Raw genomic sequence first — 24,823 nt, 5'->3', positions numbered from 1 at the left:
AGTAGCTGCTGTTCAGCAAGAATTATGTGGTCTCTCATTAAATAAGCTATCATCTAAATGTCCCAACATTTGTCATTGGTGCAAGAGTTTTAGGAAGTGGCCAAAACCAATGGTCTTCTATCATATGGATTTTAGAAAGACAGATTTTATGGGGGTCATGTGCATTTGATTATGGTGCTGATTGATTAACTTCTGTGTCGATTTCTCCTTTTTCAAAAAAATATAATATTTCTGAAGACAGTCTATATTACTTCCATAAGAATTTATCTTATCTAATATATGTATTACTCTACAGCAAGATAAAACAGCAAATGTTTAAGGGTTTCATTGCAGGTTTTTACAGTGTGAAGGCTCTGAGGATGCTGACACGTATCCTCACCCCCATCACATCAGCAGGGGATGACACTGACATGGTTATTTATGCTTCCCATCAATTCCCTGTATCCACCCATACTCTTAGATTGCCTACTGCTTTGTATTCTCAACGTGTATCGATTTTTTTCCAGGTCACTTTGATGAGAGACTTTTAATTTCCTAATGGAAAACCGGCAGCGCTCGGCATGTGTGTCAGGAAAATGGCTCAGGTAGGTAAATGCATGATGACGGACAGAAAAGTCGCGAAGTGATACAAATATCCATCACAGTTATGTAATCTTAATGTCATCTATAAAACAAAACAACTTTTCTTTCAGGATTTTAGAAGAATTCTGTCATCCCGTTTCTTGATTAACGGTTGGTTTTGATATATGATTTTTCAAATAGCCAATTATGATTATAGCTGTTATTGAAAAAATCCATCCTACTAACTGTTACTGATCTATGCACAAAGTCGCGCAGCAATTTGGTGATGATTGATGGCTTCATTTAAACTCATTTCTAAACATGAAAGCAAGCGGAGAGAACGGTGAATCATGAAGTCAGCGGCGAGCCCATCCTCTAAGCAGTTATCAATGCAAAACATGAGCTTCCTCGATTTTTCTGTTCTGTCACAGCAAATCAAGGGATCAATCAATATGAGGGAAAAATTTACATAAAGCGGCTTATATCAAAGAGATTAAACTTTGGTGCAAGCTGTGAATCAATTTAGATGTCATCTTCTAGGAAGTGTAAGAAGAGACATACACGGATGAATTACATCAAAAGCAATCTGATTTTTCTGATAGAACTTTTGGTCTGAAGATTACAGATGATGTTCAATGATGAGTAAGTGTTTCAGCTGACACCATATGGTCAGATTCTCCCTTGTTCTTCCTAAAGAGGATGAATTTCAAACCAATTTTGTGATAATGACATAAAATAACAGTGATATTGCAAGATTTTTGTAAATTGCCTGCCGCAAAGCTGGGAATAAAAACACAGAGAATGGTTTTCTTGTTGTTGTTTTTTTCATTATAAATTCTAAACAGCTGGAACAAAATAAAAAGATACATCACAACACACCACAGAGATCACAACAGCGTACCACAAAATATACAGTAAAGAGAGAGAGAAGTAAAGCACTGAGAATATCTCATAAAAAGAGTCCTAAATAATAAAAAAGGTTCTCTCTTCTCTTAGCGAGTGGAAAAACATGGAAAAATGAAAACTCAGTAGTTCCCAAATTACAAACCAACGTACTTAAAAAAGAAAAATATTTTTTACACAGTATTTTTATATAAAACAATGAAATAAAAAAAGAATAATGCTCCAAATTCACTCATCTAACTTCAACTGTCGTCACAGGTTTGCTGACAGTTACATCAGTAGACAGACACTAAAAAATTAAATGAGCTGGCTGCAAATAGTGGTTTGAAGTGACCTCTTTTTAAAAAAAAATAAAGGCCATTAGTTCCAGTGTACAACAAATTAAAAGGGCACGTCAACCTAATATCAAACCTCTCTGACGTGCTGACAGTGTAGGGGAGACGTGGGTAATAGGTGAATCTGTGACTACTGCACCACAGCTCCTGAAAGTCCCATTTTGTGTGTCATAGGAAAACGACACCACAGCAGGATCACAGTTTGAGGATTGTCAACCATTTCACCAAATTCCACCAATTTTACAGTGAAAGCTGATGTTAATTGGGCTTTCTGAGCAGAACCGCTGGGTGCTGTGATTGTGAGAATGGTTTCATCGCCTGGTAAAGAACTGAAAGGCTATAAAAAAAAAAAAAAAAAACAGGCAGTAATTACTGTGCCAGGCCAGCGGCTTAGTATCTGGACACACTTTGAGCTCCACGTCATGCACAGAACAAGTAATAAGTATTTTAAATTACAGAGAAAAACAGGTGAGCAAAGAAAATAATATACAACCATGCTGGAAATGGCAAACATAAATTTGTACAACCTAATAACCTGCTTGCTTGGTGGCTTTTTACTGGGTTTAAAAAGGCAAGCAGTTTAAGAGAATGGATTTGCATTTTTTCATGCCTGTGCTGTTTCTACTGAGAGCTAATATGGATATCAGAAAAAAAAAAAAATTGATGTTCACAGGTGGCAAAAATGCAATTAAACAAACAGCACTACGACAAACGCAGATTTGTGTGCCAAACAGTGTGTGTTGTGAGCGTAATCATTACGTTACTGTGTTGATTAAAACAAAACGGCAGCCTGTGATAGTTTTTCCCCAAAATGCCCAGAATATAAGTGCAGACCCCAAAGCTAAGTAGACGTTCAGTGTTGCCCTCCACACAAAGATGTGCTCCAGAGACAACACGGTGGGTTAGTGACATTTTTTGTTTAACCTGGGGTGGATAAGAAAGATTATGCCACTGTACTTGGATTGTTTAAGCCAATCCCCACTGTTCTCAGCTCTACTCGGCAGTGGATTCAACCAAAAGATGTGATTGGTAAGCAAAATGTTAGAATCAAAAGAAGTTATTATTGTCCAATTATAACTTTACACATGTATGATTTTACACCTGTGGAAACAAAAAAATGGATGAATCTTTAAACTTTCTTTCAAAAACAAAAAAAAAGGGAATAAACTCCACCCAGCAGGTCGACTCCAGGTTATAAAACAAGCACAACAAAGGCCAAATGTGGTTTGTCTCCAGATGACCCCAAAACAAACCCATTTCCATGCGTCGCCTTTTCTTGTCCCCCTCAGTTCCCCATACTGTAAAACATAAAAACAGAGCCCTGTTGTCTTCATAACTGTTGTCCTCCTTCCCTCCATCCTTCTGTTGGATGCCTTTTTTGACTCAACACTGTCGAAGAGAAAGAGAGGTAAACACAAACAATATAAACATCATCAACTCACCATCATTCATTTCATATAATTATATTTACATTACAATATTATGGTTTGTGTGTTATTAGCCTAAGCACATCGTGTTTGTCTGTACTTGTGACCGTTCCAAAGGGTTAACACACTTTTTCTTTCCACTCATGTATTTCATTTTTGTCTATGGCTCGGCTCCAGCCTTTGTAGCGTGGTGTTTATTTTAATGGTGAGACAAGAAAGAAACATCACTCGATAGCGTATGGAGGGAGACTTTCACATCTTATCATTATATCCATTTCAAAAGCAAAGTAAAACGTGTCTGCAGTTTCCTTGCAGTTCTGAAATGTCAGCCAGTCCTGCTGTCAGTAGCTCCAAAAATCACATAAAACAAGGCTCTCTTAAACTGGCTTTTCACAGTCACGTCAAATATGCCACTGACGTGAATTTCATGATGAAATGTTTTACATTCGTGATGACATTTTCAGATTACTTTGTACAGCTGTCATCCTCCATCACTTGAGCTGCAGGGACAGCTTTTTCAAATGAGCTCTCTTTGAAGTGACACTGGCTGTAGATACTCAATCAGTGCGACTGATGCGCCTGAAGATATTTCTGCTGACTGTAAAGCCGGTGTTCATGTCAAAATGATCACAACTGCTATGAAGAATCATTGCAGGTAAGTTTATGTGTATGTGTTGCACTAAATTCCAAGACGACGACTGACTATTTGTATGTGAGAAGTCCTTTGAGGATCAGGAGCAGCTTTATTTTCATCCACTTCCCTGTAATAGCTGAAGTGTCATTGACTTGTCCCTGCATATCATTAGCCAGTAGCTGCAAGGGTCACATTCATTAATGTAGAAGCTTAACTGGAATGACAGCCAGATAAGTGGCGTGCCCTTTGATGATCATTAACTGGAGTTCACAGCTGAGCCACTGTTATCAAAATTGGCGCCCATGACCCTTGACCCCTTAGTCCAACATTGTGTCCACTGGTCTGACCTGTTCTGGGGACGGTCCCTTTTGGATGAGACTGGTCTCATTGTTCACCTTTTCACTGAAAGCAAAGAGACAAACATCAAAGAAAGAATTTGTTGAACTGTATTAAACAGTGTTTCCCTTCTACGGCTAATAGATGAAAACAGTTTTCCAGTCACTTTTCTGACATAATCTTCTTAAAATACCAAATAATACTTGGCAGCTTGAGACGACTGCACGTACTTTAATGTTTTGTTTACAGTTCTTTACTTATGCTTATTTTTTCTATCCAACATGAACTGGCATGTACAGTCACTGTCAAATTTGAGATCAAACTGCTTTGACAGCTTCCAGACTGTTACTTCTAATGTGACTCATTTATAGGGATTATTGTTTTACAGAGAGTATTATCAAGACTGCATAAAACTGCTGATGATTACATTTGATACACCGTGTAAATTAATGTCAGGGAAGAAGATGGGTAAACACAGTGCTATATGTAATACTAACACTGCCAGTCTTATCAAGAGAGTAACAGTGTCTCCTTGTTAATTCAATCACTTATTGCTATTACCTTGTTTGTAATATGATTTATCTTTCTTGTACAATTCAGAGAAAAATCAACACACAACAAGCTGAAACATACTTTACTGTCTCGTATTTTACCATTTTCTTTGCAGAGTCCCTAATAACTCTACTTTATAAGAGTTTTTCTAGCACTTTCTTACAAAGAACATATGGTTCAGTGGTTGCTGCATTAATAGAGATAATGCCAACATTATCCCACCATCTCTCTCCACCCCACCTCTCTGGCACATCCTTGCTGTTCTTCTTGCTGCAGGGCAGCCTCCTCGTCTTGTTCAGCATGTAGATGAGGGCCACCAACAGCAGCAGCAGCAGAACGCACACCACCACAGCTATCACCACCCCGCTGGAGCCTCCCTGGTGCTGTCCAGCTACAGCGCCGCAATGGAGGAACACATGGAGAGAGAGATGGAGGGGCAAGAGAGGGGATGGAGGTTGGGTGAGGGGTTGATCAGAGAGAGGAGGAGGTGGACGGAAAAGGACGGGTTTTTATTTAAAGGGCAGAGAGGGCGTAACATGAATAGTTGTAGCAAGATGGAGGTAATTTGTGGGGGACAAAAAAGAAAGAAGGAGAAAATTATTTGATTTGGGGGAAAGAAGTGGAGGGGGTGATGGAGAGGAACAGGATCAGAGGTAGGTGGGTGGGGAGGGAAAGGAGCAGAGGATGTGGGGTTAGTTTAAGTTTTGAATGCAATGACTGAAATACGATGGGAGCCCAGAAACAGGGCCAGTACACTCACAGATACTACTGTACAGCTGAGAGTCAGAAAACAACACTGAACATACGCAACCATCCACCTGCACTTGTATTACTATACTCGTGAGGAAATTAGACTCTACCCAAACTGGGTTGGTGCTTTAATTAACTAATTAACTATAACCTTACTATAAATTAAAGTATTTTTTATTCATACTAATTTATAATAGCAGTAATTCTTCAACATATTGAGCTTGCTTGTTTTCTTGCTGAGATTTATACCTTTCTTACATCTATTTATTAGGTGCAAAGCTAGAGCCAGGAGATAATTAGCATCTGGATTCGGGGGAAACACTTAACCTGTAGTTTTCAAAAATTATTCTTTCTTGTGAAAATCCATTTTACAGACTGTAATGAAGTATCAAAGTGTTGTTGGCTTTTGGAATTAGTTTTTTTTTTTGGAAAACTACTATAAACATATTTTTGTGACACACCAACATGTCACCCTGTGCAGCTGTGTGACTCAATGATGATGTTTTTTTTTTGTTAGTTTTTTTGGGGGGGCATTTTAGATGTAGAGAGACAGGAGAAATTAGGAGAGAGAAAGAGGGTGTGACCTGCAATAACTTCAGCCAGAGTTGAACTAGGAACATGAGCTCAAACCATTTGGCTACCAGCGCGCACCAGTGATGGGTTTTTAATAGTATAAGGGTCTATGGCACAGACAAATGAGCTAAAATCAGGTTTGGATTCACAGAAGTTATCACTGTTGGTTTTAATCTTTTTGTGGGATTTGTTCACAGTAAGACCCTCTGTTTTCAAGATGCTGACCTTCCGATCGACTGGCAGTTTTACACTGGACAAGAACGCGTCAGAAATAAATAATAAACACTTAAACCACTGAATCATTAAGGCACGCTACACTGTAGATAACCATAGTGACAGGATTTGTGTTTCTTGCTAAATAAATGTATAAAATGAATGAAAACATATGAACCCAGTTTATTTTTAGGCAGATGATAATTGATCACTTCAGTTGTTGGGAAGCTCCAGGAGTTTCTGATATAAAAATGCATTGACTTAGCTGTTGGCTGAGGAAGGGTTCTTATTTACTCTTATTGCCATAACTGTATTTTTAGTAAGAATATGTCCAGCTGACTGTGAACACTTCTTTGTTTTATGTTGTTTGCCCCTAAATGCTGTCAGACTTCTATCCTCACAACTATAATAATACTAGTGCACATATACAAACAGGTCTCGATAGCTCATGTAAACACACAAACACACAGTTACTTACAGTTCTAGACGTATACGATACACATGTTAAAAGGGTTAGCAATACAGACCTGGCTCAAACACAGGATTTCCAGAGAGCAGCACTTTGAGAGAAAGAGAGTTTCTCAGTCGCATAGCATAGCAAAGCAACAACCACGAAACACGCAGCGCTAATAGCACACACACAAACGAAGCTATGCACAACCCCACACAGCGTCCTGGTGAGTGGAAACGACGAAAAGGAAAAGTGATAAACAAGGAGGCAGTTTGAAAGAAGAGGTGACCACAATAGACACGCAGTGAAGAAACAAAGAGAGGAAAGGAAGGAATAGAATAGAATAGAATCCTTTATTGTCCCCACAGGGCCACAAAAAGTTGTAGTAGCATCCACAAAATATAGGACAGACATCATACAAAGGTGACAAGAGAAGAATGACAATATACAATATCCACAGTGTTCGGTAGCAAGAGAGCAAATATACAAGATTACAGTATCGCAGGTGGGAGGTGTGTGTGCGTGTGTGTGTGTGTGTGTGTGTGTGAGTGAGAGAGAGAAAGAGATGGAAGGACTGAGGCAAGAGGAAATAGGTGGAGTGGATTTGGTTCTAAATTACAGAGTCTGTACAACAAAGAGTCCTGAGAGAAGGAAGGAGGAGAAGAGGAGGAGAAGGGAGAAGGCTCTACCTCTGTTGGACGAGTTGTCTGCAAAAGAGAAGGATAAAAAGAAGAAAGGGTTTAAGTTACAGGTAATGGATAGGGTAAATAGAAATCAGCAGCATCTATTGGTAATCTATTACTTTTACTTGTTTGTTAAATAAAGTCCTTTCTAACATCTTACTAATTAGCTAGTGACACACATTTTACTAAATGAAGTTATTGCATCATTAAACATCAACAAAGTTATGTGTTAACCGGCTAAAAACCAGAATAGTGACTTTCATTCATTTAATCACATTTTAGGATCTAAATTACGTGAAGGCCTCTATTCTGTGTTCTAGCTGCATCCAGGTTGAAGATAGATATAAAACCTGCATCATTGCTCGAGTCTTTTCCTAACACTGACCGTTGACAGTTACTGGGAAGATCTTGCTGTCTTTTCCATACTGGTTGACCACCTCACAGGTCACCCCGTCCTTAATGACCTCAGGCGTGGCTTTTAGGGTCACGGTGCTCACCACTTTGTTACTTTCCACTGATACGGACTGGCAGGAGTGAAGGAAGTGGGGAAGGGAGGTGAAAGAAACAAACACAAGAGAGAACATGAACTTTTACAAATGTCCTCAGCATTTCTTTTATTTTGCTGTTATTAAGATTTTGCACTCAAAAGTGGAGCACACTGTAGCATACTCACTTCCAAAGATCTGTTCTTAAACACTATAAGGTTCATTACTTTTTTATCTCATTTAATAACTTTATTTTATGTCATATTTCAATTGTGTCTGAGTGTCTTCAGAGTTGTTTTGCATTGGAGTTGTTTTTCTTTTTCACATCAATATGAAATGTTAGAATAAGATATTACTTTCCACAGGCCCGCGAGCTGTGTGTCTCTCTCCTTTTTATATTGCTTTTGAAGTTTAACACACCAGTCTTCCAAGACGAAGATCTTAAGATGTTATGAAAAATAAATCTTGCTTAAAACGTCACATCTTGACCTAAATGAAAACATTAATAGCGATAGCACTGTTTGAAATCAGCTTTTGAATTACAGCCAAGCCAGGGAGGACCTAGCTCTCCCAAAAGAGACCCGTCCTCCAGAGGCCGAGGAGAAACAATGGTTTACAGGAAAATATTAACGACTTGTGTTCACTAATCTTGTAAACTGAAAAATAGCTATTTTGTCATTGTCTTGGATGCATTGCACAATTGTACCTCTTTTCCTGAGGGTTTCCAGGTAAACTGAGGTGCAGGGAAGCCATAGGCCACGCACTTCAAAGTCACATCTCCTTCTGCCCCCACCTCTCCAGCAACAGGAGTTTCAATGACTGGCTTTCCTGGACATGGAGCAAGAAAGCAGCTTGTGAACAAGAGGGACTTTTCTTGTGAACAGTGGAGCAAGTATGAATAAAGCAATACAAGTTCCTTTCTCTGACCAAAACAATACCCTGCACGCCCTAACACTGATCATTGTTATTATCCTATGTGTAGTGGTGATTTGGGGTGGGTAATTTTGGAAAGAAAAAAAAAAGATTACTCCATTAGGGTAATAAGAGTATACTGCTCTCATGCAGATTTTTAAGAGTCTATCTGTATCTATCAGGTGTGTTACCTTTGATAGTGAGGTTGACACTAGCATGGGAAGTCAGTCCTGGCACAGATGGCACAGCTGCAACGCACATGTACACTCCAGCTTTGTCGTATGAAATCGCATTTATTGACAGAGTGCCATCCTGGGAGAGCACCTCAGAGCCCTGGAGGAACACAGATAGTCAGAGATAAAACCAATCGAACTCACAATATCTTTCCTACACTCTTTTATTTTACCCTGTGCATGTAAACATGAGAGTAGATGAGACTAGAGCAGCATTGTGAATATCTAGCTTAAAAACACACTGCTGGGAAAGCATAAGGAAAACCTTCACACACACTTCTCCAAAGCACAGTGATATCAGATCAAAGTCAGTCTCTTGCAATTCTACTCAACTTCTTCTCATAGAAATCTTTTTCTAAAAGCAAACACGTAGAGTATGAGTTTTCATCACGCCCAGGAGACACAATAGATACAAAGGCTACAACAACAGACTTGACACCAGAGGAACACTCTGCACATACCAAATGGAGGAGCAGGAATGAATACCAAAATGCAGCGGTATCACACCCATTTTACAGAGTATGCACCAAGCTGCTTCAAACATTTTGTTTGGTGAAGAATATAAATTGACACTGTCTTGCTGCACACAGTAACTGCTAAATATTCTGATGATTCATTACCCTAACTGAACCTTGGGCAGTTTTGTATATTTTAATTTACATGGCGTGAGAAACCAAACCACTCAGAGGAATTAGAGTCTTCCTTCACAAAATACCGTAGAACAAGCACCAATGGTTGCTCTGCAGTTGCTGCAACTGGACACAACACAATACAGCCAGTGAAGCAGGGCCACAACTGTCTTTACAGTGAAACCCTTCCTCACACTCAAAGGCTCCAACGCTGTGTGACAGGTGCACATACAGTTAGTTCTTTACTACGGTACAAACCCCTAGCTTTTAAAAAGCTGGACCAAAGCTTAACCAGAATGACAAATATGGAGCCCCGGGAGGATTCTTGATCAACACCCAGGTAGTGTTATTGATATGTAAGAATTGTAGCTTTGCAGTTTAAATATTTAGAAATTATTAAGTAGAAAGATTGAGAAAAAACAAAGATACTACAATGAAAGTGAAAGGAAAAGGGAAGGAAGGGAAACACGTGATGCAGCATACCTTTTTCCACTGAACTGTATGTGTAGCAGAGGCCTTGGTCTTGCACTGCCATTCCACGCTGTCTCCAAGCATGGCGACTTGAGGATCGGACGGGTTGACACTCACTGGGTCAATATCTGAAAGTGAGCAAGAAACATGAAACCTGAGATCTTCTATGCATTTAAAAGGCTTAAAGAAGTGTCACTGAAAATCAGCTTTGACTCATCTAAACATTTATTGAATGTAGAATGATAAAAAAAAATTATATTTAATATTTTTTAAGCAGAAAGCTAATGCACTCTGTGAAGTTAGGTCTATTTTCAAGGCCAGGTTAAGCCCATTCCATGCTATTTCTAAGCCACTTCTGCCTAATGTGTGTGATTAGATCAAATTAGAGAGTGTGGCTGGGATAACATTAAAGTAACAGATGAACTGTGAAAAATTGAATTGGATATCGGTGAGCTGAAAGAATTCAATTAAAGCTCATTTCATTCTAAACCCTTTAGTTCTGTAATTTACTGAAGAAAAATGGCTTTATGGCAGGGGCTAAACTGCACAAAGAGGACGCAAATCGTCCTTTATGCAAGTCTTATGTGTGTCTCTGTGTGTTTAAGTCTTCAGTTCACTCACAGTGGATGGCGAGGTTGATAGTTCCACTCAGGTCAGCGTCTAGGTTATCAAAGTCTATGGCGTTGCACTTATACATGCCAGCATCTGTGCGCTTGACATGATTCAGGGTCAGTAAACCACCGTCACCCTTGATGGAATTTTTCTGGAGGTGAAAGGGGATTGGTAAAGAGAGACATATATAAAGACTGAATGAAAGAGTAAAATTAGCTTATTTTTTTAATTGCACTCATAGTGCAAAAGCAGAAAAACACATATATGTACATAATATACATGCTTACATCTTTAGTAAATTCAAACTCAGGCTGAGGGTTTCCATCAGTCTCACACTTCATAGTGACAGTGTCACCTTCTTTGATCGGAGCGGTGTTGAGCAGGGAAAACGTTGCTTTCTCAGAGGGATCTGTATGAACAAAAACAGACATGGAACAGGTGAAAACTGCTCCTTTGTTTTCATCATTTTTCGTCAGCAGAAAATTAAATTTCAATTTTGTTCCACATGGTCCGAAAAGGAAGATGCTGTTTTTTTGATTATGTGTAATTTTATATAAACCTGTACAGCATCTTGCACAGTGATATTCAAATGAAAAACAGTGAATCATCACATTTTCCAAATGGACCAGCAGATATTTGGCATTTTTGCTTAAAATATGTCTAAAAGGATAAATCAATTTCAAAATGTGTTGCAGAATAATTTTCTGACAAGTAAAATACCTTTGGTCAGAAGTAGTGCTGTCTAATTGCTGCCATTTAAAGTTCTAGTTCAGAATTGAAGTAAATACAAGCAATACAAAAAAACTTCTTCTGAGTAACATATTTGATTTAAAATACTATGATTATCTCAAATCCGGTACAAATTCATGCAATTTCCGCACAGAACCTCCAGTCCACTCACAGTAGAGGTTGATGGAGATGCTGTTGGACTTCTCCTGTTTGATGTTGTCTCCCGGCATGCTGTACTCGACAGTGCACTGGAACACGGAGTCCTTGTCATCCTTGGTGGGCTGCATGTACAAGGTGCTCTTGATAGTGTAGAGACCTGAGGCCTCCTTCACAACAGAGGCAATCACGTAGGTATCTGACAGATAGGAGACGTGGAAACAGGACTTCAGATCACTGGTATTAGAGCAGTAGGTGAGTGATTACACAGACAATGTGAATATATATTATTTTTACTGTAGGAATCATAGGGTACATACTTGCTTTTGTGTCCTTGACCTCAGGTATGGGCTGGTCATTTTTGAACCAGATAATTCTTGGCTGGGGATGTCCATTCATAGTAACACAGGTACCGATCTGATACACATGAAAAAAATAAAGATTAGACATTGAACATCTTTACAGTGTTCATACAAAATCAAAAAATTAAAAAAGGTGCAAACACACAAGCTGAACACACACCTCAGAGCTGGAAGCCTCTCCCACGTAGATGGCCTGACTTGATGGCCTTGTTAGTTCTGGCTTCTCTGGAGCAACTGAGACAGAAATGTAAGATGAGAAATCATTATTAAAATATTAATTCACAGGGAGGAAAAGACTAAAATTAATAGTATAGAGGTCCAAACACACACAGTCTACTTCCACATATGCAGTTCAACCCTAATGCCCGCTGACCTTGTTAATTAAGTCGAGCAGTAAATATCCTGCCTCACATCATTCCACTGTGACCTCCTTCACATGAGCTGATAAGGGTCAAATCACAAAAAAAAAAAAAAAAAAAACATACTCCCCCTTCTCTGGCTAACACACAACCACAGGTGTGACTGCTTTTCACTTCACATGCAAGGTCATCTTATCACTTCCTGCAGCTGCTGAAATCTTGTAAAAATAAACACTAGATGGGTATTTCACTCTGTCTCAGTCAGTTCTTTGTTTTCATTTTTTTTGTCCAGCTGCTCCAAAAACTGCTGTAGCTTTTTAAAGCCACTCCCTTCCCACACACAGACAGACTTTGCTGTGTAAGGACAGTCATTTAGATACACAGTGAAGACCTTTTTCACTTTGAAAAGTAGGTTTCTTCACTCTGAACACTTCGTGACCGTGACTCTCTTTTCTAGCCTTTTACATTCAGCCAAAATTAAATAAATAAGATTGTTACATTCAATTATTTTAAACTGAGCTATGACAGCAGAGAACACATGGGGAAATGGAAACACAAATGTTTTTAGTCAGTTATATTGTGCGTGTGTTTTTTTGTTTTTTTCACTGCCAGCCCCCCCGAGAGAGAGAAACCAGGCTATCGCTGCTCTTGCTCAACCTTCAGGAGACCTCATAACTCAGATCTATTAAGTTAAAGCAGGGCAGACACACAATAACTCAGTGAGTCAAGTGGTCAAATGTGGACAAGGAATAATTGCTGGTTTGTGAGACAAGCAGTTTTCTTCCAAGGGTAGGCATTAAATACATCCAAAAAGGCCTTTGTCAAATAGCACCATAGTCAAACACTGACTTGCCTATTCACAATTAACAGCTTATTTTATGAGACTGCTTTAAAATTCAGTGCCTCTGAGTGTATAAATGTTAATGGATAACTTGTAAGGCCCTTTTCAAGTAGCAGTTTAACTAAAGAAAGGGTTGTTTCCCCATTCTCTCTCTGACTGTGACTGATCAGTCCAATCCAAAATGCTAATGATATCCAACTCATACTGGTGTGATTGCTAAATCCTGAAAGTATGATTGATGTCAGCATGGTGGCTGCTATGGAGAGGAAGGACAGAGCAGGCTGCGGGGTTGGTCTTCCGACTCTTGGTGATAAATCTGGACTGTTATTAAGGTGATATATATGAGACATGACAGGTGTGAATGAACTATTCATCAGTTATGTCAAGAGTGATTAGACTACGATTAATTGACCTCTGGGGAACTTATCAAAGTCAACTGGTAACCCCCAAGCATTGGTAAAGGCTCCAAAGTCCTACACATGGCCATTCTAAGTCTGCTTAATTTTTGGCAGATGTAGACGATCATACTCTGAAATTTTATTTCTCTATAAGAGATCTTGTGCAGCATTGGTTTAAATATGTGCTAAACACAGTCTATTCAATATATTAGGTACAATTAAACCACTTCTAAATGCAAGTAGGCATGAATACACACTTTTTGGGGGCAGTGACAAAGCAAGTCATAAATTCCACACATGAACACTTGGAATGGGAAAGTGAGGAGAGGTCTCTCTGAAAAGGTCAAATAAAAGGTCAAAGTGTGCTGGTCAACTCACAGAAGACTTTAAGGTTGGTGTGTGCATCATTGACCCCCGAGGGACCAGCGGTGACCTGGCAGTAGAAGACAAGCTCATCGGAGGGTACAACGGAGGAGATGGTCAAGGTGAAGTCCTGTTCGATGGTGACCCGGCCTGTCAGGGGGGTGCCATCATCACTTTTGCCATCACCACCCTGGGAGCGGAAAGCCACACGTTTCCTGGTTCCCTGCTCCTCCTAAACAGTCATTCAAACAGAAATGTTTATAGAAAGAAAGAGAGAGACAAAAATAAATAAAGAAGGCATAAATGACCAGAAACACAATGTTTGATATTGATTTTCTTTTTGAAATGTTCTTCATCAATAATACTAACATTGTTTCTCATTACCATTAAATGAGGAAATGACTGTTACTTACAATGTACCATTCAACGATGGTGTTGCTTGATGGTGTTGAGACAGTGTATGTACAGGGCAGTTTGGCAGTGGCTCCTTTTATCACTTCCACTTTAGGTGACACAGTCACAGTCACAGCCCCACTGCAAACTGAAAACAAGAACACACAGAAGAATAAAGACCTGTACAATGATTTCATGAAAAGATGTCACATCATTTTGTACATTAATGATAAGAATGGATTATGCCAGGAAAGGCCCGTTTACAAAAACAAGATGGAGAAAGTTTTATAACTCTGCACATTGTCTGTGCAATGAGTGGCAACAAAAAAATGACGTGATGCGGAAAACTAACAAACAATAAACCGAAACGACTGCAACTTGTCTCCAGGTTATCAGATTAAAAGCCTGTGTGTGTGTTTTATACCCTCAGGGCTTCCGATTGTTTAAACAAGGTGTTACAAGAACTGGGGGACAGCTGTGTTGCATCTCTTAGAGAGTACATCAGTAGTGTAACATGCCGTTTCCTGCAACGCCTTGGGCGTTGGGTTTGCACTTGTCATTCCTCACACACATTACATACTGTATGTGCACACACACACAATACAGTAAACAGCTGTAAAGCTCCAGAGATGAAAACTAACACCACGGTGATACCAGAAAGACAGACCACACATGCACAGACACAAACTGATTTACACAGTACCTCACCCTTGGCACAGAATCAAATCCTCTACAGGAAAGATTTATTATCCTTAGTGTAAAAAACACATGCATACGGTCGAATATTTGTATTTTTTATTAAAAATACTAGTAAAAATGTTTCAAAAGTTGGTCTTGTCAAAAGTATGCATTGCTTCACTCCCTGTAGAATAAACAAAGTACATTTGGAAAATACATCATGAAAGATTTAGATCAATGTCAGAGAAGTGGTTAGTTGGGCAGTTTCAGTAAAGAATCTAGGTTTTCATCGAAATCTGCTCTAAAGCTAAACCTTAAAGGTGTATGAACATGTCAGGTCAGGTTCCTCAAGGGCCTATCAAATGTGTACAACATTCAACACCCTCTCTCTCTTTAGAGCCTTGAATTAGACAATGATAAAATCCCCAGCAAGCATTTAACAGAGATGCTAGGTCCTCCTGGCTGGCACTGTCCATGTGCTCCATTGAATAGCACATTAAAATTCACACGGTGTCCCAGATCTCAATGAAAAGAGTGTGCAGCTAGGGCACAGGATGGGCCCAGACTGGTTCCTGTGGGGATAGGGAACACTGTAGCTCCAGCTATGGAAGAACAACGTGACAAGGTGACTGCTTTACATAGAGGAGAGGATAGGCAGTAAAAGAAGGAGGGAAAGGATGGAGAGCTGAATGAAGAGAAACAGCTCTGCAGATGTCACTGTATAAAGTCTCATAAATCGCACTGTACTGTAACACATCAAGTTTCCTGTGCGAGTCTCTGGCGCACAAACAAATGACACAATTAAAGAAAGTGCTCGACAGACATACTTAGAGAAAATTAACTAATAAGTCAGTGAAGCAATCTTTACTGTATGATACTATACTCTGAAATAATGCACAACTAGAAAATGTTTTTATAAATAATAGATGCATCAGTGAAGCCACAGTAAACAACCACTCATCAGGCAACATCTCCAAAAATCTATATGCTGCAAACACTACAAGTATTAAGTATCATTAAAATCCAGAGATCTGCACATGAGATAATATTCATATTCTGGACGTATGTGTTGCTAATGAACAACCCAGCCCTATAGTGTGTGTATGAGGACATAAATTAATAATATCGTCAATTTCTGGACTTAAAAACTCTCCAGTTAAATAATTAATTTGTTGTGAGGAACTGCCAAGAGTGGGGAGCCCTGACTTCTGGGAATCATAGTTGCTTGACAGGCTAGTTTTAATAACAGAGAAATATAGATGGCGAAGATTAAAGAGTGTTTGCTTAAAATGTCACAAGATGATTTAGATGAGCTGAGGGATGGTCACCTTTAAATCACTGTGCTGTGAGAAGGAAAAGAAAGAGGGGAAGAAAACAGAAAAGACAGAGAGCGTATATTTACAGAGAAATTGGCACGTCTGTCAAAAATAAACACTGTGGTTGCTTAGTGTTGTTTTGTGTGTTTGTGACATTCCACTAGGGTTAGATGCTTTGATTCTCCATGACCCACAAAGCAGCATGGTGGTCGAGGGTCAGCTCTGTGTTGACATTTGATGAAAATATCCTTCTCCAGTGTCTTTCACTTCCTCTTGATTTACTTTCCCGTGCCTTTTTGCTTCATTTTCTTCCCTTTTTCTTGCTTGCTATCTTTTACCCCCTTCATCCCTAACAAGCATCCCTCTCTCTTTAAATATTTTTGTTCCATCAGCTCTGCGGCTCTCAAGTGAACCAACATTCATTTTTACAAACCGAGTCTCGTGTTCCCAAGTTTGTAGGAGGGATGTAGCCCAAAAGAAAAATCCTCCTCTGTTTCCGCGCCAACGCAAACAGAGAGCCAGACAAGCAAATGCACAAGAATGTGTGAGTAAACCAAGTGTTGTGCTTTTTAGGCAGCACTCAGGATTTAAGAGTCCCGTTAAGTGGTGCAAGGGACAAATACACACTCACACACATACCACACTAAATCAAGTGACTTGCTGGTATTTGCATAGAAAGCTCAAATCTTGGCTTGGTTACTCAAATAAATTGTCTTTTGAAAAACACATGTAAACTCAGAATCTTCAGGCAAAGCTTGTAAAATGGTTGAGAGAAATCCTACAATAATACAAGTAAGTCATTATTTGTTATATTTTTACTTGGTTTACCAAGAACTAAACAAATCCAACATATGGTCTACCTTCCCCTCATCTCCCCTTCCTTATCATTCATTTAATTTTATTGTCTGTCTCGCTCTGGCCCTTTTCTCTCCTACACAAACACCCTTTTGGTGCTGTTCACATATGTTTTGGTGCTGCGAGATCAATCAGGCCAGTGCTCTGTGTTTTACACACAAGGCAGCTGGACAGACAGTCAGGCAATTAGAGGGCATAATTAGGGAGTCCTCAGTCTAATCTGAGGCTAGACAAGTGTGTGTGTGTATGTTTGTGTATTTAGAGACACAGAGTGTTGGCAGTCACTTGTGTGTGTGAGAGAGAGAGAGAGAAAGAAAAACCAGGAGTGGTGGGGGCTACTATGGGACACGGGGGTGGGGAGTGACTATCTACATGGAGGTCTTGTTAGCTGACGCAGGCCAGATAATCGGATTTAGTCAAAGAGAGGGAAAGTGTGTGCGAGGTGGTGTGTGATGGGGTGCATGACCGGGTAGAGAGACAGATGGGAACGAGACGGTCATACTGTGACCTGTACACACACACACACACACACACACACACACACACACACACACACACACACACACACACACACACACACAGGCACACACACACTTACAGTAGATCTATAATGCATGTGATATTTATGAGCAACTGAACAACCTCAGAAAAGCTATGGTTAAGTACAGTGTGCACAGAAAAATAAAAGATTCAAGTCTGCAGTCAAAGCTGCAAGGCAGAGTGGAGGAGACCCGGAGAGTTGTGCCAGTCCCGCATCTACTGAAAAGTTAATGCGAAACCATCTTTAATACTCTTTCACTGTAACTCTGACTGCATATCCTTTTCTTTCTCTGTCTCTTACACACACACACACACACACACACACACACACACACACACACACACACACACACACACACACACACACACACACACACACACGATCGGGTGCCCCTTATTATGAAAAGAACCAGCTGGATCCTCACACTCTTGTCCCTCTTTTCTTCTCTTGTTCTCCCTTCACCTACTGTCGCATTCTGGACATCAAAAACCAGGAGCCTCGTTCTCGTTCTCTCTCTTGCTCTTTTCTTTTTATCCCTCATTCTCAAAGAGCATCCTTTATATCAGTGCACAAACGTGTCCGTGCATGTGTGTGTGTCTGAATAAAAGAAAGAACAGTGTAAGAGAATGGAAAATGGCAACAAGGCAAAAGGACAATAAAAAAGGAACAGAGAAAGGAAGTGAGAAAGAAATGGAACAAAAGGCAAAGTCTTTGTGCAAAACCAGCATTACGTGCCAAAGTGTCACCCAACTAGAGCTTAAATTAAGCCACTACAAATCTCCATTCACTGATAGTATCTGCTTGTCTCCCTGCTTACCCAAACAGTGCTCGACTGTCAACGGATGGATGTAGTGTTTAACACAGCTCTATTTAAGTCTAAAGTGTACACACCTGGATGATGGTGCTAGGGGTTCAAGAGAGGTGTTAGATTACAGTTAGCATATATGAAAGAGGTAGAGTATAAAGACCTGCACCAGTTGCAATGCTGTACAGAAGACTCAATCTATGAAATTAGTAAAAAGCTGAAAAGGAAGCGTGCAACAAAGTGCCTGATGGATGAGGAATGTCAGTAAGTATGTGTGTGCAAGAGTACCTGTGTATGTGCCAGTGTGTGTGGCCCAAAACATCCATGGCCTCTAACAGGATTAGTGTGTTTGACTGTTGGCAAAGCAAACAGCGTCCCGCTGCAGAAGACGCAGCCTCAATGTCACGAGAACGGAGTCATCTGCAGCACGAGGTCATAACAAAAACATCTAACGATAGGTTTGACTTTATCATTTTCCACTGTTCAGCATCTTTACAGAAAGCGGAGATATGTTTCACCAAACCTTCTGCTCGCAACAATTCTAACTTTACATCATAAATTGTGAAGAATGTGAACAGATAATTTAAAGTATATAAAGGCAAAGCATCTGCAAGGAAAGTACGTGGCTTCACTCTCTTCACATGGCTCTTATAGACACGTGGTGATTGAATCCATTATCATCATAAGCAAGAAGGTTTGTGTATGTGGTCACAGTTGTGGCAGAAGGATGTGACAGGATACTATCGGCTCCCCCTAACACTGATTAAGACCCGTCAGTGTTCAAGACTAGGTGTGACATGGTGCTTACATTATCCAGCCTGCCCTGTTATATGTGAACACATTGCATTTGCAAAGGAATATATTATTTCTTAGTGAGTGTCATTTTAACAGACAAACATATATACTGTATATAATGCACAGTATGTCTGTAGTAAGGGGCTGGCTGGGTCAGACTACCAGTGTCAGGATGGGTCCATGTAAAGCCTGGAGTCTGTCAACGCCTGATTGATGAGACAAGAACAGGTGCAGTGCAGCAACGGCAGCTGCAGCAAACACACACAAAAACTGGTTTCCATCACTTCAGGGGACATTACATGGACTTACATTAATTTCATGGAGTCTTACTTTAACCTTAACCACAACCACAACATTCCCTAACCCTTACCCTAACCCTAACCATACGCTAACCTCGAACAAACTCATCACTCTAAAATTCAATTTTCTCATGGGAACCAGCATCCGGCCATCTCATGAAAGCCACATTCCCACAAGTTACCTCAGGTCCCCACAGTGTGAGCAATACCTTGTACACACCCACACTCATCAACAATGAATGTCACACAGACAGAGCAGGAGAGTGAGACAGGCACAGTGAGCCACACAGAACTACAGAGATGACAGACAGGCAGGGAGAGGAAGTTTTCCAACTGTCAAGAATATACAGACCCAGACAGTTTGTAGAAGTAAAACTTTTTGTAACCAAGGAGACAATAAGTAAAAACATAAGAAAAAGCAGACCGAAATAAATACACTGGAGTCTCACTGTCTGTCTCCTTGGAAATGTCTTATGGTAAGTTTATCTGTACTAGTAGACAGAGTGCTTAATGGCCGGTGGTGACCTGCTAAGTATTGACAGACCACCTGTCAATAATGCTAAGTATTGACAGGTGCAATGAAATGAGCCTGATGCTAATTAGAGTCATATTGTCATTTACTATATTCAGAGACTAGGATAACAGTTTATGAACAAGACAATAAGCAGAAAACTGAAAGAGAATGTAAATGAAAAAGTTGAGGAACAAATCATAGTTCAACTTGCAATCCATACTACATCATGTCCACTTTGTTATGAGCAGCACAATAATGTTAATTCATCAGTTACAACCCTTTGAAATATCCTGCACAATAAAAACTCTCCCAGCATTTGTTGTTTCAGCACAGTAGCTGTTTTAATAATAAATTTACTCCTTACAAAATGTTCAAACCACTGTGAATAATCACAACAGATTCCTTTTTGACCTTTACACAGATGTGGGTGGTTGTGCACGCTCAGTCACTGCTGTTTGCTGTTTGTCTTTTGTATTTGTCTTGATTTTCTTACAATGTTTCGCAGGAAGAAACTATCATCCACTGGGACTGACTAAGTACTTCATGTGCCTTCATACAAGAGTAATGAGTCCCTAATGAAGTCTGCCAGAGACAAATTCTTTTATTTGCCATATAAAGTGACTATAATTGTGATTCAGGACACACTGATCTGCTATTGCAAATTTAATAGAGTGGGAGTTTTTAGTTAAAAGGAACTGTTAGTGATGTCAACAACTCCTAATGAACTACCACAGTCAAACAGCCTGGGTTTGACTGTAACAAACTTCACAAGAATCTCCTGAAAACTTTCTGAGGTTTTCTTTTTTTTTGCCACATATCACATGGGCAAAACCAATGAACCAATTACAGCAATCAGAGATTTAGACGAGACGCCTGTAAATCTGTTCTGACTCTGCAGTCATAACTCCAATAGCCGTGGTCTGTTGTGCATCAGAGATGATACCTGCACCTCAAATTAGAGTCAAACACAACAAAACCTTTGGCGCTTCTATTTCTTTGCTTAGTGAAACTGGGTGCTTCCGCTGCATTTAATGCCTAAGAGTTTAATGAGGGTTACGTGCGATGTGTGTTCAGGAGAACAATCTTGATTAATGGAGAGATAGACCCGGATCCCGGATGTGAAGATGACACATTCTAAGCTGCTGCACCACAATTACAGGATACGGGGGGCTGTCTGGCTTCCAGTCTGGGCTTGTACCGATATACCATCTGAGTGGAGGTAAAATTAACACCTGGGACCCTGCGGCAACACACAACCTGACACAAACATTCAGGTTGCAGCTGATTGTGAAGGTTACCTTAGAGGAGACTGAGTTTTACCACTTTATTTATTGGTACTAAAACCACCAGCTGCTGTATGTCTGTTACAGAAAAGACGAGGTGATGAGGCAAAGGAGAGACTGTAAGGAGAAAACTGATTTTATTAGATGTTGGATAAGAATCCTGTTACCTTTTATTGTTTGGTTCTCAGTTGTCTAAAGTTTTTGTATTAACTCCATTTGTCACCTCTGTCAGGCTGCTGTTTTATGGTTCTTACATCAGCCTTCTTGATTGAAATCTGACTTCTCTTTTGTGTCCCACGTGTCCTGAAGCCAGTCTTGAAAGATGTAATTAGCACTTTAAACAGGTTTAACTTAATTTGGATTCATAAGTTGAACTTAATTTAGAATGAGTGAAAAAAGACAAGAGGACAGACTCAGAAGGAGGGAACAAGGACATGAGTTTAGAAGAGGCCGGATGTTCCCAGGGAATAGGTGTTGACGTAATGCAGCTGAGTTTAACATAAGGCTACAAGCAATTAGAGTGGGTATGCATCAGTCCTCTCCACTGCATAAACACAACAATATTAGCATCTGTGAATCCTACTCAACGCAATAAAACGCAGAGCCCCAAGTCATCACCAACTTCAATGACTCTGCAAATGATGTCTGCCAGCCAAGCTGTTGTGTGCTCTCCTTTGTGTAAAGAAGTATGTGTTGTGTTGGAGTGGAGGTCAAAGGGGTAACATCACAGTCTGTGAAGTTGTGAGACATAAGTCACATGTTTATTAGTGTGTGTGTGTGTGTGTGTGTGTTGTGTCATGGTGTGGCAGTTCAATGCAAATAATGTGAAGTAGGCTACAAGGTTGGCCCCCTCACACCGTCTTTTGTTTACCCTTAGATTCCCACTCACCAGTCTTGTTGTTCGGGCAACAGGTTGGGAAGTCAACCCCATTCAAACACAAGAGTTTGGAGCCATGTGATCAATCAGTGTGGGTGGCGGAACGGGAATGGGGTGTGTTTATCCTCCTTGAACATGATCCAGTGAGTCAGGAGAAGAAAACAAGGACAAGGATAGATGGTAGGAACAAAGAGGACACAAAAAAAAAGAAGGACAAATGGAGATGGAGTACACAAGCAGAATATGAATTTGCAGAGCTGACGTTGCAGTCTTCTGCCCCATTCTGCAGAAAGTAATGGTGGAAGAAATAAAACAAAGCCAAAGAGATTATAAATAGAGCTATAAATACGTGAATCTTGTGAGTTTTAGTGCTGTGTAAGTGCTTCTGGAAAAGTAGCTTTGATATATTGTCTCACTGATAAACCAAATGATTTTCTGACTGTCCGTCCCCATTAGCTGAGTAAAACCGAACTCATGCAGGATATCCAAGTCATTTATAAACCTAATATCTTTTAGCTGACACAATCTTGTGCTATTATAGGTGACTCCATTAACAAAGAGTTAGAATCACAATAGCAAGTGTCTTGCTCCTATTAGAGCTCACATTTGAGTCATACTACACTATATAAAAAAGAAAAAAAGGCCAAGGCCACAGTGGTGATCACGTGCAAGACTGGATAAAAATATCAAGTAGAATTTCATTGCTTTTCAAATCAAAGGGCACAAAACCGAGAGGTTCTGCCAATTACTGCAGTGTGTGTCTTCCTAGCTGCCTTTCATTTTCAGGAGGATCTCAATTTGGTAAAAGGCAGAGATAGAGTGTGTGTGTGCGCGTGTGTGTTGATCGGCTGAGAAAAACCCAATCAGTGGATGTCACTAAAGGGGCAAAGATGAGAAAAGGTGTTAATATTTAATGTTTCGGGGCCCCTGAATCTGGGCCTCCATTCCCTCTTCTCCCTCTTCCTCCCATCCTTCTCGCCCCAGGCACTCTAATTAACACATTCTGTCCTTTTTTTCCCCCTCTCTTCCTATCTTTCTCATTGTTCTCTCCTTCCTTGAAACACAGCCTCTAGCAAAAAAATGAAATTTAAAACAGGGGGAGAAAGGAGGTAGGAATGGAGGGATAACCAAAAGAAGAAGTGACTCAGTTTCTTTGGGGTAGTGTTTGGTAGCAGGCTAAAAGTTTAGACAAGAACAAGATGAGAAGACAAGAAGATGTCGAAGAAGAGAACGAATGGAAATGAGTGATGCAAATGCAACTATGAGCATAAAACCAGAGAAAGGCAAGTGTGTGCAGAAGCTCTTGTGGTTACAGTAGGTGAGGTAAAATTGGAGCAAAAGAGAAGGAGAAAGATGAAGTGAGGGAAGTGGAGCCTCCCCTGCGTGTTTTCAATTCCCCCCAGCCTCTACCTATTTATCAAGGTAAATGACTTGCTTTAATGGGCCAGAATGATATGCAGTGTTTGGCGGAGGCAATCTGCTTGCATTTGTTGCCACTAATGTTGCTGGTGTCCATAATGGGGTATCTTAATGAGGTGCATTGAATAGTGAGCGAGGCAGAAGAGATTATAAATACCAATTGGGACCCTGTAAAGAAAGGGGCAACCACAGAAAAATGATGGATGGATGAAAAATGATTGACAACTCATTTGGTGCAAAGTAGAGAAATGATGTGTTATTCTTGTTTCTACATAGTTAAAGTGGGGGCGGTACTGCATCTCACTCCACCATTTTCCTTAAGAGGCACTCACAGTGATTTAGTATTGCACTCACATGAAATGGGGTGGCTCATAAAAGGCAGATTAAAAATTGTAAAAACTGAACCAGCACAATTTTCAGCACCTTGACTTTAATCTTAGTTTGCATGGATCATTTTTTCAAAACCTATGTGTACAATCACTGAAGTTTTCTTTAAAAAATACTGAAATTGAAATAATACATCATGCATCAGACTTTGGTATAACTGAAAACATGACATTACACTATTGTGACATCATAACATATGATACACGTGCTAAATGACACTGTTTGTGCTGAAGCTTTAGAAAGTTCAGATATATCTCAACCAGCTGTATTACTATAGCTTTAACAATTAATCTTAAATTGGGATATTCCATGTTTAGCATGATAGGTTATGAATTTCAGTATACAATATACTGCAGTGCTGCATGTCCCTGGGAAGTGGTGCTTGCTGTTGATTTTTAAGAAATCCTTGAGATCTTTCTTGTTTCTGTTTGTTTAGGGAGAGCAATGATAAGGGAATGAAAAGGCAAAGAAGTAGCAGGTCTTTAAGGTAAGAGATATACCTTCTATTATCTATGCGGTAGCTTATGCAACACGACTCCCTATCGTAGCCTGTGCGCTTGAGTGTCGGGCATGTCGACAGAAATTAATGCATACGCAAGACACAATTCCACGTATAAGCGTTTCCACAACTTCCTTTATCTACATCCCTGGGATTTATGTTGTCGTTTTCATTTCTCTGCCATTATCTTCAGT

At 39.9% G+C, this 24,823-nt stretch overlaps 1 protein-coding gene across 1 annotated transcript in view; it reads right to left on the bottom strand.

Annotated features, from left to right (window-relative positions):
* Nucleotides 1-1,809: 1,809 nt before the first annotated feature.
* Nucleotides 1,810-24,823, bottom strand: part of bcam (basal cell adhesion molecule (Lutheran blood group)) — a 43,440-nt gene continuing 20,426 nt past the window's right edge. Inside the window, exons 2-16 of the mRNA XM_026371083.1 lie at nucleotides 14,382-14,509; nucleotides 13,984-14,200; nucleotides 12,168-12,241; nucleotides 11,966-12,062; nucleotides 11,662-11,844; nucleotides 11,048-11,169; nucleotides 10,770-10,911; nucleotides 10,161-10,276; nucleotides 9,007-9,148; nucleotides 8,610-8,731; nucleotides 7,804-7,942; nucleotides 7,425-7,442; nucleotides 4,989-5,139; nucleotides 4,208-4,262; nucleotides 1,810-3,188 (exon numbers count right to left, since the gene is read on the bottom strand). Of these exons, the coding sequence (XP_026226868.1) occupies nucleotides 3,183-3,188; nucleotides 4,208-4,262; nucleotides 4,989-5,139; nucleotides 7,425-7,442; nucleotides 7,804-7,942; nucleotides 8,610-8,731; nucleotides 9,007-9,148; nucleotides 10,161-10,276; nucleotides 10,770-10,911; nucleotides 11,048-11,169; nucleotides 11,662-11,844; nucleotides 11,966-12,062; nucleotides 12,168-12,241; nucleotides 13,984-14,200; nucleotides 14,382-14,509 (1,712 nt within the window). The 3' untranslated portion in view covers nucleotides 1,810-3,182. The remainder of the gene's footprint in view (nucleotides 3,189-4,207; nucleotides 4,263-4,988; nucleotides 5,140-7,424; nucleotides 7,443-7,803; nucleotides 7,943-8,609; nucleotides 8,732-9,006; nucleotides 9,149-10,160; nucleotides 10,277-10,769; nucleotides 10,912-11,047; nucleotides 11,170-11,661; nucleotides 11,845-11,965; nucleotides 12,063-12,167; nucleotides 12,242-13,983; nucleotides 14,201-14,381; nucleotides 14,510-24,823) is intronic.

Source organism: Anabas testudineus, chromosome 16 (genome assembly GCF_900324465.2).
Source record: "Anabas testudineus chromosome 16, fAnaTes1.2, whole genome shotgun sequence".
NCBI lineage: Eukaryota > Metazoa > Chordata > Actinopteri > Anabantiformes > Anabantidae > Anabas > Anabas testudineus.
Note: the sequence above shows the minus strand (reverse complement) of the source record. Positions and strands in the feature narration are given on the sequence as shown.